General features: G+C 40.1%; 1 protein-coding gene across 4 annotated transcripts in view; it reads left to right on the forward strand.

The window, feature by feature from the left end:
* ptprz1a (protein tyrosine phosphatase receptor type Z1a) overlaps nucleotides 1-14,493 on the forward strand; it is a 46,787-nt gene extending 32,294 nt beyond the window's left edge. For 3 of the 4 annotated variants that reach the window (XM_068313380.1, XM_068313381.1, XM_068313383.1), the window contains 18 exons: nucleotides 1,216-1,354; nucleotides 4,009-4,100; nucleotides 4,836-4,921; nucleotides 5,614-5,634; nucleotides 7,007-7,103; nucleotides 7,293-7,375; nucleotides 8,836-8,970; nucleotides 9,242-9,376; nucleotides 10,351-10,514; nucleotides 10,607-10,742; nucleotides 10,989-11,135; nucleotides 11,248-11,341; nucleotides 11,440-11,513; nucleotides 11,704-11,835; nucleotides 11,939-12,088; nucleotides 12,444-12,586; nucleotides 12,709-12,844; nucleotides 13,372-14,493. In XM_068313380.1, coding sequence (XP_068169481.1) covers nucleotides 1,216-1,354; nucleotides 4,009-4,100; nucleotides 4,836-4,921; nucleotides 5,614-5,634; nucleotides 7,007-7,103; nucleotides 7,293-7,375; nucleotides 8,836-8,970; nucleotides 9,242-9,376; nucleotides 10,351-10,514; nucleotides 10,607-10,742; nucleotides 10,989-11,135; nucleotides 11,248-11,341; nucleotides 11,440-11,513; nucleotides 11,704-11,835; nucleotides 11,939-12,088; nucleotides 12,444-12,586; nucleotides 12,709-12,844; nucleotides 13,372-13,515 — 2,108 coding nt within the window. In that variant the 3' untranslated portion in view covers nucleotides 13,516-14,493. The remainder of the gene's footprint in view (nucleotides 1-1,215; nucleotides 1,355-4,008; nucleotides 4,101-4,835; nucleotides 4,922-5,613; nucleotides 5,635-7,006; nucleotides 7,104-7,292; nucleotides 7,376-8,835; nucleotides 8,971-9,241; nucleotides 9,377-10,350; nucleotides 10,515-10,606; nucleotides 10,743-10,988; nucleotides 11,136-11,247; nucleotides 11,342-11,439; nucleotides 11,514-11,703; nucleotides 11,836-11,938; nucleotides 12,089-12,443; nucleotides 12,587-12,708; nucleotides 12,845-13,371) is intronic. The other variant, XM_068313382.1, reaches the window with a different exon arrangement.
* Nucleotides 14,494-17,835: the final 3,342 nt, after the last annotated feature.

Raw genomic sequence — 17,835 nt, forward strand, 5'->3', positions numbered from 1 at the left:
TTTACTTTTGAGAGTCAGTTAGACTTCTTAATTCATTCCCTGGCAGATATTTTCAATTTCAGTCAGGATTCACCTGATAAATATTGATAGAAAACCAGCAATGGGTTCAAAGAAACAGCCGCTGCCACCTGAAATCCCTATAGGAGCTGTAGACCTCGGTTCACAGCTCACAAGGATACATTCTCATCCACTCAGATGCCAACATACGTGCACCTACTCACATCGGATATGAAATAGAGTCGTGATCCACAGATCGGTGCATTGTTGTACTTTGTCCACTCTGACTATTGACACGAGAGTGAATAAACCAGCTTAAAGTAAGAATCGATTTGCTCCCTGACCTTCAGCTATAGAAGTCTTCCTTTCAGCCACACCAGTGTTTCCTGGCAGGTTAGCAGAGCACAAAGGTACAATTCACCAGCGGCGGCACAGTGAGGTCAGGTTAAGTCGTCACGTTTTCTCTTGTCATTATTCAAAGTTACCATTATGCTGCTGATTTCCTCTTGATGTGGACTCATTTGATCTGCTGCTGACTTTTAATTATGAACCTTTGTGTGTCAGGAGTGGTTTACCGGGTGGTTTGAATGTGAGGAGTTCAGCGCCGGCGCTGTTCAGTGGCTGAATGTAAATGTCACTATATTATGTTCCAGCGATGGGCTGTTCATATCATTCAAATTTCTTTTCAAGCAGTCATTGAAGATGAGTTAATTAACTTTTAATTCTGCATACATATGAAGGAGGCAAAACATTGATGTTGAATTCGACTTCATCTCAGGTCATCCTCTCGTCTCTCATGTATTCTGATATTATTGTTTCCCAGTTATGATTGGACGGCCACAGACTTCTGATTCATTTCACACATTGTGGGGTTGAATGCTTGAACTTGAACGTTGAGGTTTTTATTCACATTTAGCCTCAGTCGTCTGTAGAATTCCATCATACAGTCTGACATGAAGGGGGTATCTTTTATACCATACAAGATAAATCACATTTATTACAAGTCTTATCTCCGGAGATTTCTAGCAGTGAATCTAAGTTCTGGGAACGATGTGGCTCCAACCAGGAAATGATGGTTAACTGACTCTTGAAGTAAAAGTCTCATGGACTTGAGATCAGTTAATCTGATGAATCTGAGAAACACAGCTGTATTAAACTTCTTATTTCCTCTCCCTGCGGTAGCTTTAATGTCTTTCCTCGCCTGCTTTTCCTCCTCAGATGCCAACAACAGCAGCCACGAGTCCAGAGTTGGTTCGATCAGGGAGAGGGAGAGGAAGGCTGTGGTTCCTCTGGCCGTCATCTCCACCCTCACCATCGTCGGCCTGATAGTCCTGATCAGCATCTTCGTCTACTGGAGGTCAGTACCGACGGTGGATTTAAAGCTACGTTTCAATCGGGCGCGAGGAGCATCTTCACCCACATTTCTTAGGAGGAGATGGAGGAGTTCTCATCTCTGATCGTCTGTTGTCAGTCGTCAGCTTTCGCAGCCCTAAACCTGCAGAATACCCACAAATATAACTTTTCCTTCATATTCACACAGAATATGCGAATTTTTCTTTCAAAGTTCCATCAATCAACTTTGATGTCGGTCACATATGTGAAAATTTCCATTACCCATAAGTCCCTTCGCTCTTCAGAGAACCTGACCTCCAGGTTTTTCTCCAAATCAACAAATCAACTGGGCACATCCTGTTAATCATTTATTTCTATCCATGGAGAATAAAAGATGTAGAAGCACCTCCGTTCTCCCTTCCTCTACCTCCTCTTCATCCCGTATGATGGCGGATGAAAGGGAGAATTTAGCCAGAACACTCGTATTTGACTGGGAAGCGAAATCCCTGTCAAACACAAGCTTAATCTTCCTCTGACACTGTGCGTTTGTGTGTGTGTGTGTGTGTGTGTGTGTGTGTGTGTGTGTGTGTGTGTGTGTGTGTGTGTGTGTGTGTGTGTGTGTGTGTGTGTGTGTGTGTGTGTGAGCCTCAGCCCCTCCTCAAACAATGCTGGCTGTGTTGTACAGCTCCTGATGCGCTGAATGAATCCATTCACTTGTCGCCGCCGTTTGCTTTTGACAGCAGTGGTTTTGATTCCTTGACCTTGAGAGATGCTGTTTTTCTTTTTTTTTATTGAGAAGTATTATTTGCAACCAAACAAATGTTTCTTTGAGAAAAGTAAAACTTTTTTTTTTTTTTAATTCCGTCAAGGGCTGAAACTGAAAAGTTTCTTTTCTCCTTTTGCTGAAAACATCTTTCACTCGGCCCAAAGGGAAAAAAAAAAATACTCAACTGTCCACTCAGACCGCCAAATAACCAGCTTCAGAAATCCAATCAAGGACATGTTGTCAAACGCTTACAGTCATTTTTTTTTTTTCCAAAAGCTGCATCTGCAATCCTGGAGTCTTCACATATTGTTCTTGTTTTGTCCTCATCGTGTTTGTTTGTATCTCCCAGATTGAGCAATGCTAAAACAGTAATAATCTGAGGAGCAGGGACAGGGGGGGGGGGGGTTAATCCTCAGAAAACGGTGTTCCTTGGCCGTGGCGGTTCCAACTGAGAGCATCCAGAGATGGTCAGGGGATAGAAAAGGACATCCGCCTGATTATGTCAGACAGGCAGAATCGTGTCAGCATCTTGTAGGCCGAGCAACAGGAGGCCAAACTGCTCTAATCCGGCCTTGTGTCCTGTTTCGCTCCCCGCTGACAACACGGTGCTCATTTGGACACTGCTGTGCATTTAAGGTCAAGTAGGTCTACAAGTTTAGAGATGTACTTCAAATTAGCATGATGGTAAGAAGGTTTTTTTTGGAGGGGGAGGGGGTTCTTATCAAAATCTTATCAATTCCAACTTCGTTTCTCTCAGAGCAATCAGTGAAAAGATTGATTACATAAATGAAATCAAAGCGTGAGTAACGGAGGTGATCGTCAGCCTGGGGTTCATCAGGACGGTGCGGCGTTTTTCAAGCTTGTGTCTGTTAATGAGCAGCAGCTGTTTCCCTGTTTTTGGCTGAAGTCCTCGCTGAGCCCCTCAATCCGACATCAGTATAATCAGATTAAGTCGTTTCAGTCTCGGTCTCAGTAGATAAACGAGTGAATTATGCGCCGATGAGCAGCAGCAGCAGAATCACATCTTTTGAATGATAATCTAACGTGTCTTCTGACATCCAGCGCCGCCTCTCAGAAGGTGAACGTTGTATTGAAAGAAAATATCCTTCGATCTTTTGGATGTTTATTCTATATCAATCAAGTACTGTAATCCAGAGTCTCTGGGGTTGACCAGTTCAGAGAAGGAGCCACACAGGAGTAGTGTGTGAAGTAAATTATGATTGTAGAGATTCATCTTTTTAACCAGATGAAGCATTGTTTTGCTTAAAAACAGTCAAATTATAAAAAAAATAAATAGTTAAACACAACAGACTCAGTCACTCCAGTCCCAGTAGTTTTAAGTGATATCAAAATCCAGCTTCTGTCAAGCAGTAAAAAGGAACAACTGTTTGTCTTTCCTCAAAATGTCTCAGAGCTCAACCCTGATGCTGTTTTTTTTTTCTTCTTCTTCTTCTTCTTCTTCTTCTTCTTCTTCTTCTTCTTCTTCTTTTTGTCGGCGGTAATCCCTGATGGCCGTTTCTGGCTGAGACAACACAGGTTCATCTGAGATTATCTCATCCATTTAAAAACTTGTCAAGGATTAGCAAAACATCTTTTTTCCTGTGTTTCTGAGAAGATTACCATGTATTCTTCTGAATCTGGGCCAACGGGGAGTCACATGAAAACAAAAGCATCTTCTGCCTTTCAGCTGCTTCAGCATCAGAACCAATGACCATCCTGGTTTTCTATAATGTCACCAAATAAAATTCCCTCTCTCTATTTATTTGTGTATTTCATTTATTTATTTACTTACCTTTGTGGATTTTGTCCTATCCAAAACACAGATCACTTGGACTAAATGTATACATCATTGCAATTTATAAGGACATTTTTTAAATAAAAATTAAACCCGATATTCACTGTTGTGTTTTCAGAATTTGTTTTCAGACGGCTCACTTCTACATCAATGAGAGTTCATCACCCAGAGCCATCATCACACCGCCGACCAGTGCAGCTTCACCATCCGGTAACACACACACACACACACACACACACACACACACACACACACACACACACAGGTGTATTATTTGCTTACAAGTGAAGATACAACTTTTTATTTTTCAAGTCATTTTGGTTTTATTTCAGCAAACCGTGAATTAGAAATTGTCCAAAAGTGTGTGTCCAAAATTTATGCAACTTGCATTTCAGTGGGAAAATGGAGAATCTTGAGTTGTTCATGGCTGCAGCGGTTCTTTCAAGATTTCTATTAAAATTTTCTATCAAACTGGTCTCAAAATGATCCCATTTAGATAAAAATCTAAATTTTGAACAGAATTTTCAGTTAAAAAAATAGTAATTTTCAAAATTGTCCTTAGGTTCCACTCAACCTCTGGAATTTTCCACCGGTTTGCTCTGTTATTCTCAATCCTGCACAATGTCTTTTTTTTTTTTCCCCCAAAAATGTCAATTAAAAAAATCACCTTTGAAAATCTCCACAATGTCATTTATTTTAATGCCTCTGCTGTGTGAAAATATGTTTCCGCTCTTAAACTGCCCTTGTGTTTTAGAGATGTCTTCACGTTTGCACTCAGCTTTCCTTCTATCTGTAGTCACACTTGAATTTGTACATTTAATAAAAACCCTTAAATATTTACCACAACAAAATCACACACTACACATACACAACTTTAGGCTATATTAACACTTATTCTTGTCCTGCAGGTTTTTCAGTGTTTTTTCTTTCCTGTTTATTTTCCAGATGTGAAAACGGCGTTCCCGGTGAAGGAATTTGTCAGACATGTGGCCGAGCTTCACAACAACCACGGCTTTCAGCAGCAGTTTGAGGTACAGGAGCGACTGAGTCAAACGAGAATCAAAAAGTCTTTGTGGAGGTTGTTTTGTCCTCATCCTGCATGCTGCGTTTTGTTCTGTGATGATCTGATGGGGTGACCCTCACACTGCAAGATGGCTTGATTTTTAGGTGTTATTATGACAATTAAAAATAAACTGCAGTGTGGTTAGAGTGACATTTGATCTTTTTGAGGGTGGATGTTGTTGTTTTTTACAATTTAAAAAATCTTTTATAAAACAGGCACCAGCACAAGTAAACAGACAAATGAGCGTAGTAATGGTCACCAGTACGTTTAGCAGTGGAGAGGGTGGACATGAAAATTATTAATCATTCATTTAAAAAATGTTTAATTTAAAAATAATAATAATTATTATTATTAATTATTATTGATTTAAAAATAATTAATAATTTTAAAAAATATTAATTAAAAATCAAATTATTAATTAATTACACTTTTCTTTGTTTTTGGTGCATTTAAACATAAACTTACTGCAGTATGTTTTTTTTTTTAGGATTGCTGATCTTCCCTTTGTGTGTTTGCTGTAGCATGAGCTATACTGTGAGAGGAATTTGTGGTTTTCTGTGTTGTCATGTAATTTGTATTTGTGTTTTTGCCACCCTTTGTTTCACTGTGTTGTCACGGAAACATCCTTGCTGCCTGCTACTCCCTCACCCTCGTCATTAGATACTGAAGGAGAGTTATGAGGTAAGATGCTCTCCTCCTGTTCTCCTATTAAACCGCTGCTGCTCTATGTTTATTGTCTTGTCTTGGATGCAGCGTTTTTGTTCTTGTGGAAATGTGGCTCTTCAGGATGTTACAGTCGTGGATGTCTTTTAAGAAATGAAGTCGCTCACTAGTTTTTTCTTTCTTATATCAACTTTTCACTAAAATGGCATTAAGAATATAAAAACTGGCAATATTAAGATTATAATCTTCCTGTTTTACACATTGACTCATACAATGACATCAGCGCCACGCCACGTCCAATTGAGCAAAAGTCCAGGGGCGGTCGTCAATTCACTCTTCGGAATCTGTTGTGCTGTCAGTATTCATATTTTTAATGATTTTAATACCATCTATTTATGAGAAAAAATGCCTTCTGCACCGCAGTAAGGCTGCTTCGGTGTGTTGTATCCATCCCATAATACAGCCACAGAAGAAGTGAGGAAATTTCTACCTAAAGCTACATTGTGCGAGTTTTCTTTATGAATTTATGACATTTTTTAGTGTTTGATGATAAACTTTTTACAAATCTGAATTCTGCAGCCGTCCACTCTAGTTATGGATTTTACAAAAACTTGCACAAACTGGTTTGACAGAGCTGAAAGAGGAAGTAACTGAAACCTTGAAATGTATGTGTTCACGTAGACGGTGTGAGCAGAAAGTTCCACATTTTCTGGTTTAAGTTGAAACGTTACAATTAAAATCAAAAACTAAACTGGAGAAGTCTATCTATAGATCAACTGTTTCCCGTCATAAATATGAATACAGTATTTTCCACACTATAAGACGCACTGGACTGTAAGACACACCTTCGATGAATGAGCCTATTTTAAAAAGAAATTTCATACATAAGGCACACTGGATTATAAAACGCATCTGAGAACTCATCTTCAATGAAAGGTCTATTTTAAATCTTGTTTTCATATATAAGGCACATTGAATTTTAAGAAATTGAGAAAATTAAGGGCTTTTAGGTGCGCCTTATTGTGCGGAAAAAAATTTACTAAAAGGCTGTAGATTTTTATATATAACAGGAAGTTAGAATCCATTTTTATAAAGAAGTTTGTAGAAAAAGAACATATTAAAAAAAAGTTTTGTTACTTAAATTTTCAAAATGTTTAAATGATACACTGCTCTAACGATAACTAATATTTCATGAATTATCTGCCTACATTCTGGATCTAGAAATAAATTTGCGCTACCAAGGTGGAGTTAAAGATAGTGGAGGAGAAGTTGTTCCCGTTCACACCTCTTCCAGATGACAACATAGAACAAAAGTCTATAAACCGCTGTAGTGAATAATGAGGGATTTGAGGGAGTCAAGTCTGACTTTGTTGTGTTGTTGTGCATCCAGGAGGTCCAGTCCTGCACCGTGGACATGGAAATGACGACTGACACCTCCAACCATCCTGATAACAAGATGAAAAACAGATACAGTAACATCCTGGCCTGTGAGCATGTTTGATTACAGTCACCACAGCGTAGCGTTTAAAAGACGGAGCCGTATATTTATTATTTTCACTGTAACCTGATCCTCAAACAGTTTGAAAAGATGAGCTTAAATGTAGGTTGAAGTAAAATAAATGTTTCTTTGTTCCCGCTATCATCATCTTTACATTTATTTTGTCTTTAATCCTCAGACGACCACAGTCGAGTTAAACTCATACCGCAAGCTGACAAAGACGGAAAGACGAGTGATTACATCAACGCAAACTATGTGGATGTAAGAAACCTGCCATCACCTGTCTTTCAGTTTCATTTCCAAGCGTTATACAAACCGAGGCCTTCATCTTCACCCCAGCCTTGTCTCCTCTTTCTGAATCAGTCAGACATACAGCAGAAACTTGTTTTATTTCCATCCTCAGAGCCACTTCACTTTTCCCTCTTGTCTCTCAGAACCAAAGTCAGCCCGTGCCGCTGTATAGTTTTAAGCCTATTCATCAGACTTGCTGTTGTTAGCGGGGACCTGCATGGCTCTGCATTATCGCCACACAATTAAACTCTCATTTTCAGTATCAAGTTGTTTTGTTAGAGGCAGAGAGGACACAAAAAACCGCGGTGACTGTCATGGCCTCTCTGGAGAGCCGGCGTACAGGTTACAAAGTTGGTAAAGCACGTTGAGGATCTCTCAAGCACGTACTTTTGTCTGGGTCTCGCACAGCGCAAAGGAAACTTTATTCTGTCAGTCATGTGAAGGTTACCAAACTATTAACGGGAGTGATTGAAAAATGCCCTCTGCCGAGAACATGTGACACCTTCTTTGCTGCGCTGGCTTTAAAGGAGCTCTGTGGACTTTTCTTTCAAACCAACAAAAGTTGCATATACATTCAGCTTCTCACCAAAATGAATCCGGTGGAATCCTTGAGATCCTACATATTTGTAAAATGTATTCCCTCCCTCATGAACCCTTTATAAGAGAGATTTTAAAGCGTTTGAAAACCAGTTTTGTTTCCATGCTAGCAGTGTACCTTTGACGGCGCATTGTTGTGTACTGCATAGCCGCCTCTAGATTAGCAGAATGGCGTGACACACTTCATCATCCGGCTCTAAATTTTGTTTCAAGCAGCCTTGACCTTTATTTCATTCACCGAGTCATTCTCACATGGGAGAATCTTTAGAGCAGAATCTCAGTGTTTGGGGAAAATGCAGGTTCCAGTATTTTTTGGACCATGTCAGATTGGCACCAACTTTCCTGCAAGACATTCATTGTTCCCAGAGGATAAATCCTCCTCACTTTGGTGGCACCACGTCTGTTTTGGGGGGGTTTTCACCAGCAGGCGCACATTTTTGATATTTGTGAAATATTTTCTGCCCTAAAATTTCATTTTTCTAATGAACTGCTATGTCTTTGGTGATTCCCTGATTTTTACCTAGTAACGCAACGTCTCCTCCACATGTGTAAATTACACATTCATGATTCCCAGAGGATTCATCCTATTGTCTTTGATGATCACTGGACAAAACATTAGTGGCTTTTAGTGCAATCATTCATTAACTTTTGATTGTCATTGTTATTTTTTAATCAGAAAGAGGTTTAATCGTTAAATCACGTGACTTCTCTTTTCACCCTTCTTCTTCAACCTATCACTTCAGAAAAAATTGTGTATTTGTATTTCGTATGAAATGCCGCCAGGTTTCTGAGGAGTTTCTGAAAGCTGATGTAGCTGTTACGCGTTTCCTCAGGGCTTCAACAAGTCGCGGTCGTACATCGCCGCTCAGGGTCCCCTGAGGTCGAGCACGGAAGATTTCTGGAGGATGATTTGGGAGCAAAATGTCGGCGTCATAGTCATGATCACCAACCTGGTGGAGAAAGGAAGAGTGAGTGAGCAGATTCCGTTCCACAGTTGTAACATTTAGAGGATGAATATTCCTCCTTAATTTTGTACATCACAAATGATCCAATAATAAATGTGCAACTTTAGTGAAGTGGTTTATACAGTCAAAAGTGAAATTAATTCTGATTTCCTAAACAGGAAAATTGAGAATATACAAATTATGAATATTTATACATTGAATGTATAAAATAAAGACAAAAATCTAAATTTTTATTTGAATTCATGATATTTGATGCAGAAAATTTTCTCCTCAGAGGAAGTGTGATCAGTACTGGCCGGCCGAGGTGCAGCAGGAGTACGGCAGCTACCTGGTGACGGTGAAGAGCAGCCGAGTCCTCGCCTACTACACTCAGAGGATCCTCACAGTCAGGAACACCAACACCAAAAAGGTCCAACAAACAGCCGATCAGATCTCAGTGACTGTATTCGCTGCATATAAGTGTTCAAAATGATGCTGTTTTAGTGCCAAGTGCACATGAAGGACGAAAAAGATGGATCAAAGCAACATCTGATGTTAAGATCAGATGCAAATATCACATTCTGACCTGATATGTATTTATTATTTCTCATTCTTTTCCGATCTAAGTTTTAAAAAAAAAACCCTCAGCAGGTCGTTTGATATTTGAAGGACACTCTTTAACGTTCAAAGCCTCTCCGACAGGCGGATATTTACTGCAGTAAAAAAGAATGAAGGCAGGAATATGCCGCCGTGGTGTATGTAGTCGACCAAATGCAACTTTGAACAGACACATTCAAATTGAATTTTAATTTGTAATCAAAAAACCTGAAATATTAACCACTGAAAATATCATTAGATGACATTTTATCATTTTTGATATTATGCTTAAAATAATAAATGTATAAAAGTTTAAAGAGACATTCAAAAACAAACCTTTTTCAGGTCAGTAATATTAAAAGAAACGTGATATTAAATTAACAGATAAAGGAAGATGCAGATTTAAATAAATGAGCCTGATAGCTAACTAGCTTAGTTTATTTACCGGTCAGTTATCCTGTTGCTAGTGGTTACCTTAAAATTTTCTGGTATGAGATTTTTTTTATTTTTTTTTGCAGAATTTTTGTGGTATTTATTTTTGTAGCCATAAAAGTGTAAAGTGTAACTGTCTCTTAGCAAAACAGTATAACAGGTCTGATGGGAGACATCAAGGAAATTAAAATGCAAAATGTTCAGAAGCATAAGATAATTAACTTTTAAAGTGCCTTTAGAAATAGCAGTAGGGGTAAGAATAAATCAATAACAGCAAGGAAAATAAAAAATAAAAAAATCTGCTAGAACAAGAAAAAATGCAGAAAGCAAAGTGAATCTCTTCTATTTTTGTACATTTGTGTCCCATACCTGTAGGGGTCCCAGAAGGGGCGTAGCAATGAGCGGACGGTGATGCAGTACCATTACACCCAGTGGCCAGACATGGGCGTCCCAGAGTTTGCTCTTCCGCTGCTCAGCTTCATCCGCAAGTCATCGAGAGCCAGGACAGATGAGATGGGGCCAGTGGTGGTGCACTGCAGGTAGGATCTGAGCACAAAAACAAACAGTTTTTTGGTTTTTGTCCTCGCGTCACATCCTCCCATTCTTCTTTTCTCCTCTCGTCGCTCTGAAGTGCCGGCGTTGGCCGGACGGGCACCTACATCGTCCTCGACAGCATGCTGAAGCAGATGAGGGAAGAAAACGCCGTAAACGTCACAGGCTTCCTCAAACACATCCGCACGCAGAGGAACTACCTGGTTCAAACAGAGGTCAGAGGTCAACTTTATGTCTGCCCACGAATTCACACAGTTCAGTCAGATGTTGCCTTTGAAGGAGGTGTTTGAACCCAGTTTGCAGGTCAAAATGTGGTGAAGTTAAAACGGAGAAAACCAATTTCTTTTTGTCGGCGTGTTTTTAACAGATTTAAACATTTATTATTTTATTATATTCATATAGAGGACAACTAAATCAGAGTGGAGTCCTCGTCCTCAGCACCATCCCTCTCCTCTTTGCAGGAACAGTATGTTTTCATTCATGATGCCTTGGTGGAAGCCATCTTGGCTGGAGAGACAGACGTGGCAGCAGCTCACCTGCACAGGTACGTGAACGAGCTGCTGATCCCAGGACCAGCTGGGAGGACGCGCTTGGAAAAGCAATTCAAGGTGAGCGGCTTCTGCAACGGCTTCTGCAACAACCGGTTCACTGTGTTCACCCAAAACACATGAACGGCATTCAATGGAAAAGCAGTATTCTAAAATAAGGTGTTGTCCACAGCTGGTCTGCCACCCTGAAGTGAAAGAATGTGACCAGTCCACAGCTCTGCACGACTGCAACCGCAGCAAGAATAGAACGTGTTCTGTGATCCCTGGTGAGTCCAAAGCTGCAGCTTTTAAAGGACGAAGAGGTCTTTTTTTTTTTTTTCCCCACATGTTTGCATGACTGAAATATTTTTCTCCGTCTTTGCAGTCGAGAGGTCGCGAGTGCGCCTGACCACGACGACGCAGGACGCTTCAGATTACATTAATGCATCGTATATCACAGTAAGAGGGAATTCAGGATGTTCAGGAGGAATTTTTCTCCCAAGTCAAAGGAGGAATCGTCTCCACATTCATACCGTTGTCATTTTTTTCCATGTTACTAGTTTTGACACATGAGATTAAAAAGAGGTTTATTATCCTCTAAGTGCTTTGGAAAAAAGAAAAAAAAACCCCTAACATTCTTTTCCTGCAGGGGTACAGGCAAAGCAACGAGTTCATCGTTACCCAGAATCCTTTGCCTGGCACCATAAAGGACTTCTGGGGGATGATATGGGACCACAACGCCCACGTGATTGTGTCGCTGCTGGGGACAACGTCAGGCGAGGTGAAGACATAAATGTGTTCTTTTAGATGGAGGATGATGTCGCTTCCCTTGTAGTGTCGGTTCATAGTGCGACGTAACGTCTGCTGACTTCCTGTGTTGTTAGATGGAGGAGGAGCTCGGTGTCGTTTGGCCTCGTAAGGGGCAGCCAATCAGCTTTGAGATGTTCACTGTCACTCTGAAAACTGAGGATCACATCTGTATGGCCAATGAGGACATGCTGGTGGTCAGAGAATACCTACTGGAAGCTACACAGGTAGGAGAATCCTGGAATGCGACAGCCTCACTGTCGTTCAATAATCATTAAAAACAGGTCATTTGGATTTAAATAAACCTTCAGTTTAAAATGCAGGAAGAGAAATTTGTAATTTTGTTTAGTCTTTCTGTTGCTCTGTTTGATTTTTAACTGTTTAGATTTTAAATTACCGGCACTTTCAGTTCTTTCATCTTTCTAGGAATGTGTCTCGGTTTTCATTGGGTAATGCAAATTTTTTTAAAAAGTATTAGCATTTCAAATAAAAGTGTTTGTCCAACTAAAGTCTTTTGGTTTTCGGGCTTCATTGTGACTTTTCTGAACTAAAGTTTGATCTTTTTACTTCTTTTTTCATGAGGATGACTACATTCTGGAGGTGAAGCACTACCGAGCCCCCCGCTGGCCAAACCCAGACAGTCCCATCAGCAAAACTTTCGAGCTCCTCAACTTGGTGAAAGTGGAGAGTTCCACCAAGGACGGGCCGACTGTGGTCCACGATGAGTAAGACCTTCACGGACTGATCGACGTTTAACATCAGAATAATTTCATTAAGGGAATATCCATGCTTGATAAAGTTGGAAAAAAAATTTTTTTTAAAGATTTTCTCTTTTTTTGCCTTCAAGCGTGGGTGGAGTTACAGCTGGAACATTCTGTGCTCTAACATCTCTGACAAACCAGCTGGAGGCTGAAGGTTCAGTTGATGTCTTCCAAGTGGCCAAGCTGACAAACATCATGAGACCAGGAATCTTCAGTGACATTGTAAGGCTAACCACACAATATGTCTCACAATACGCCGATTATAATGTGCTTTATATCTATCATCTCATTTCATTCTAAATTTTTTTTTAGATGATCAGATAGTATTAATCACGTTTACATCTGAGCTCTTTACAACACCATGAAAGAAACTTTGAAACATCGAAAGGGAGGACTTATTTTAACAACTGCATTTACAACGATGCAATAGAAACACTTAAACCTACAACCTTCATCTTTCAACGAGTCCGTTTTTGAATGCTAATAGATCAAATGTAAAAAAAAAAAACAAAAGACACCAATTAGGTTTACATTACTTATTGCAATGACAGTGACATGATTATTTTAATTAAGTACAGCATATTTCTTTCAAATAATTAAAAAAGATAGGAACGAATCTTACTCTTAACTCTGACTTCACTGTCCGCCCCACTTATTCCCAAGGAAATGATTTGAGTAGCCAGAGTTACACTGAAGTGGTGAAAGAACCCTGGATGTGTAACAACTGGTTTGTGGTTGTTGATTCACAGGATCAGTACCAGTTCCTGTACAAAGCCATGCTGAGTCTCATTGGGACGCAAGAGGATGAAAAAACCCTTCAGTCCTCCGACAACAACGGAACCATCGTGGTGGGATCTGCCAGCACTGCCGAGAGCCTTGAATCCCTGGTTTAAATACTCTTAAATCACAATACAGTCAAACAGCAAGAGGACTTTTGCAGATGAGCAACCACATTCCGTCCTTCCTCTTCCAACGCCAACAGAACTTTGCCAGATGCCAGACTAATGCGACACCTATTAAATCAAAACGCAGGGCATTGTAGTTTGCAGCTGGACTCCCCTGCGGTTTTGTAATGTGTGCCTTTTTGTATTTTTCATCCTGTACGTCTAACTATGATACAATTCGTAGATTACCTGTCCGACATATTAACGCTTGTACTGCCTCATTTCATTCAACTAACAAGCCTTTCTTAGACATTTGTATTTATTGGCTCTGAGCCAAATTTGGGGGGGTAAAGGAAAAGACTGCATCTTTTTACAGATGAGATATTTTGTTAGCTTGTCTTTTACAGCGGTCATGCACTGAACGTCTTTCTGTAAATATCATCACAATGTTAGCAGCTGCATGTCAAATATAAAATAAAAGCCAGGAATAATTAAAAAAAATAATAATCTAATGTAAATAATATAGTAATCAACTCAATGGACCAAATTTCTATTTATACTTGTAGATTTTTATATTTTACCATTTCTAGTGCATTCAAATGCTATGTTTTAATTCTTGCTTAGTTGGGAAGATTAATGCTTTTATATTCTGGATTTCATAACACACTAAATGTGATACATGGGGTACTGACATGTTTTCTAGTTGAACATGAAACACTGCTGGATTATTAGATAAGGTATTAAATAAATGAAAGAACACCAAAGAAAGAGCCTGTTGAAGTCCTGTATGCATAAACATATTTTTCAAGTGCCCAGCAAACATTGGCCGAGAAATCAGATTACATTTGCATGTGTTTATCCAGGGTGATGTACAGCAGCAGAAGGATGGTCAAGTCCTTGATCACCAGCCTCCAAAATAGGAAGGAGGCTGAAGGTCATAGGTCATGGCAAGAGACGGCGACCACGCCTGTCAGCTTGGGAGGGAGAGGTGTTACAAATGCAAAAATGGTAAAAATAAAGACTTAGTCTGATGAAAACACAGTCCTGTGCGACCTGTAGATTATATTTTCCCTTTGTGGAGTCATGCTTTAATCCCTGCACTGAATTTGTTATTCCAATTGATTTCCCATGTGTTAATCCGGGATAAGACTCTGCAAGAAACGCGCCTTTTCAGGACAGAAAATAGGTCAAGTGTCCCAGACGTCATCTTGACCGGCTGCCGTATCTATATCTTCATTTGCATTTTTGACTTTTTATAATTACATGACCAATTATCCCCAGCTTGGTGGCCTAGTTTGCATGGCTGCTTCCATAATTAGTGGAAGCAAACAGGCTGATTGTCTTTTTTTGTTGTTGTTTTTTGTTGTTTTTTTGTTTTTTGTGAAGCTGAGTTTGAGGCTGAGAAGACTTGAGAGCAGGATCAGAAATACAGAATATGGGATACATATGTATTATCAAACATGCTAGTTTAGGTGAACAATATCTTAAACAGATTTCGGACAAACATTTTTGAAATATTTATTTTTCAACTTAAATGTCCAAAACATTCATTCATTTTCTGAACCTCTTATCCACTTTTGCTGGTCACCGTAAAGTTTAATACAGTATAGTAATTAAAAAACAACGGTCTTACCAATGGCATAACAACAAGTAGAATCTTAAAATGAATCTTTCAAGAAATGACTTAGTTGTGTAAAGTCAGTAGAACTGCACTAATGTGTGTTTTGTGTATTGTTTTAGGACTGGTGGAGTGTTTTATCTCAGATTTATACTTTTTAAAATACTCTACTTGGACACTAGTAGTTATAAATGATAGTAGTAACCCATCTTTACTGATGCGTTCCAGGACCGCCCCTGAAAAAACGAAATTTCGCAATCCAGAGACGAACTATTTATTTTATTATTATTTACGGTGATTCAAACGTTTATGAACCCTCCCCATACTGATATTAAACCACCTTATATCTGTGTTACCTATTCCCGCACCCTTATAGACTGTTCAAAGCACTTTTGTATGAAAGAAAAGTGTTTCTTTAATACACGGAAGTGTGTTCCGTGAGTCTCGGAACGCAGCGCTCGCACGGATGCTGCCAGCCTATAGCATGCGCGTATGATATCACGTGACTACCTTCTGAAAATCCGCGATGTAGTGAAGGCGTACAACTTGAAGCGCGAATAAGCGATATTATATACAGTAATCCCTTGAAAATTCGTGCATCCACCATTGCGGCTTCATTTCATTGCGGATTTTTGGTAGGCGGACACGTGATGGCGCACTCTAAGGCTATTGGCTGACAGCATCCCGTACGTCTCGAAATAGGATCATCATAAAAAATGGGAAATTCTCTTTCATTGTGGATTGAAGATTGCAGGAAGAAAAACGTAACTTTTGATTCCAAAATAATCTGAACAAAAGCAAAGTCCCTTCATGATAACCTTGTGGCTGCTGCTGCTGCTGCACCTGATGACGTAATTAAACCACAATTTGCCAGCATCATGGTTGTCATGTTATTGTCTAGTTTAAGGTTTACGACCAGCCAAAATGTTGAAATGAAACATGTACAACATCTCAGTCTGAGTCTAAAAAGAATGGACTCACATTCCTGCCTAGACCAGAATTACAATGGACCGATGTTTTCAAAATCGACGGTGAGTCTATAAGAGTGTAGGAAAAGGTCATTCAGATGTAAGGTGGTGTAATAATAGTGGACGGAGGGTTCATAAACGTTTAAATAAACAAATAAACAATTTTTTTTTTAAAACTTTGTAGCTTTATCGCGGAATTCATTGATCGCCTGTGGAACGCGTTAACGGGTAATGCGTTCTCACCGGGACAGAAGCGAGGAGCGTGTCCCATGAGCTCTAGTCACGTGATATGCCGTACGTGCATGTGATTGGCTGACAGCATCCGTGCGTGCACAGCTTTCCGACACGGTTCCCTCTACAAGTTTACTTCTGCCTTGAGAAGTGGAATTTTTTCTTTTCTTTGTGAAAACCTTGCAATCAGTAACTCAGTTACTCCTGGATAATGTGTTCCAGGGCCACCCGCGGGAAAAAAAAATCCACGATATAGCGACGAAATATTTATTATTTACGTTTAATTTAAACTTTTATGACCCCCCCTCCCCATACTGATATTAAACCAGTAGCACGTTTTGGAAGCTACACAACCCAGCGGGCCCTTCCCAGCAGAAAGGTGTGTGGAAGCACTGGAAATGCTGAAGGCGGAGTTCGGTGTGCGATTCCATGAACCGCATGCCAAGGCAAAAGAAATCCGTCTTTTCCAGAAGCAATTTATTGCCGCCATCGATGAAGCTCAGCCTTGTGACACTTTTTGGCTGCACGTATATCTGCAAACCTTTTCAGACATGGATGAGCTGGAAGGTGTGGAGATGGGGGCTGGAGTTTCAGGGCCGCGCCTGGAAAGAGGAAGAAGAGGAAGGGCTTGAGTCCGCGTCATGAATGAGGCGCAGTTCCATTATCGGACACAAGACTGGACCCGTGAGGATGATATGGACGGGTCCAATATGGTGTCCGATATGTCCAATATGGACGATAATAATATAATAATATAATATGGACGGGTCCAATATGGTGTCCGAACTATGGTGTGCGATATTGGAACTCAATATGGTGTCCGATTATGGTGTCCGATAATGGAACTATGGTGTCCGATAATGGAACTATGGTGTCCGATAATGGAAACATGGTGTCCGATAATGGAACTACAGTGTCCGATAATGGAAACATGGCGTCCGATAATGGAAACATGGTGTCCGATAATGGAACTATGGTGTCCGATAATGGAACTATGGTGTCCGATAATGGAAACATGGTGTCCGATAATGGAACTACAGTGTCCGATAATGGAAACATGGCGTCCGATAATGGAAACATGGTGTCCGATAATGGAACTATAGTGTCCGATAATGGAAACATGGCGTCCGATAATGGAAACATGGCGTCCGATAATGGAACTATAGTATCCAATAATGAAACATGGCGTCCGATAATGGAAACATGGTGTCCGATAATGGAAACATGGCGTCCGATAATGGAAACATGGTGTCCGATAATGGAACTATAGTGTCCGATAATGGAAACATGGCGTCCGATAATGGAAACATGGTGTCCGATAATGGAAACATGGCGTCCGATAATGGAAACATGGTGTCCGATAATGGAACTATAGTGTCCGATAATGGAAACATGGTGTCCGATAATGGAAACATGGTGTCCGATAATGGAAACATGGTGTCCGATATGGAGGGACGGTGGAGGAGGAGGTGACGAGTTTTCTGTCTTCATGCGGGGTCCCATTTTCCACGA

This window comes from Antennarius striatus, chromosome 4 (assembly GCF_040054535.1).
Source record: "Antennarius striatus isolate MH-2024 chromosome 4, ASM4005453v1, whole genome shotgun sequence".
Taxonomy (NCBI): domain Eukaryota; kingdom Metazoa; phylum Chordata; class Actinopteri; order Lophiiformes; family Antennariidae; genus Antennarius; species Antennarius striatus.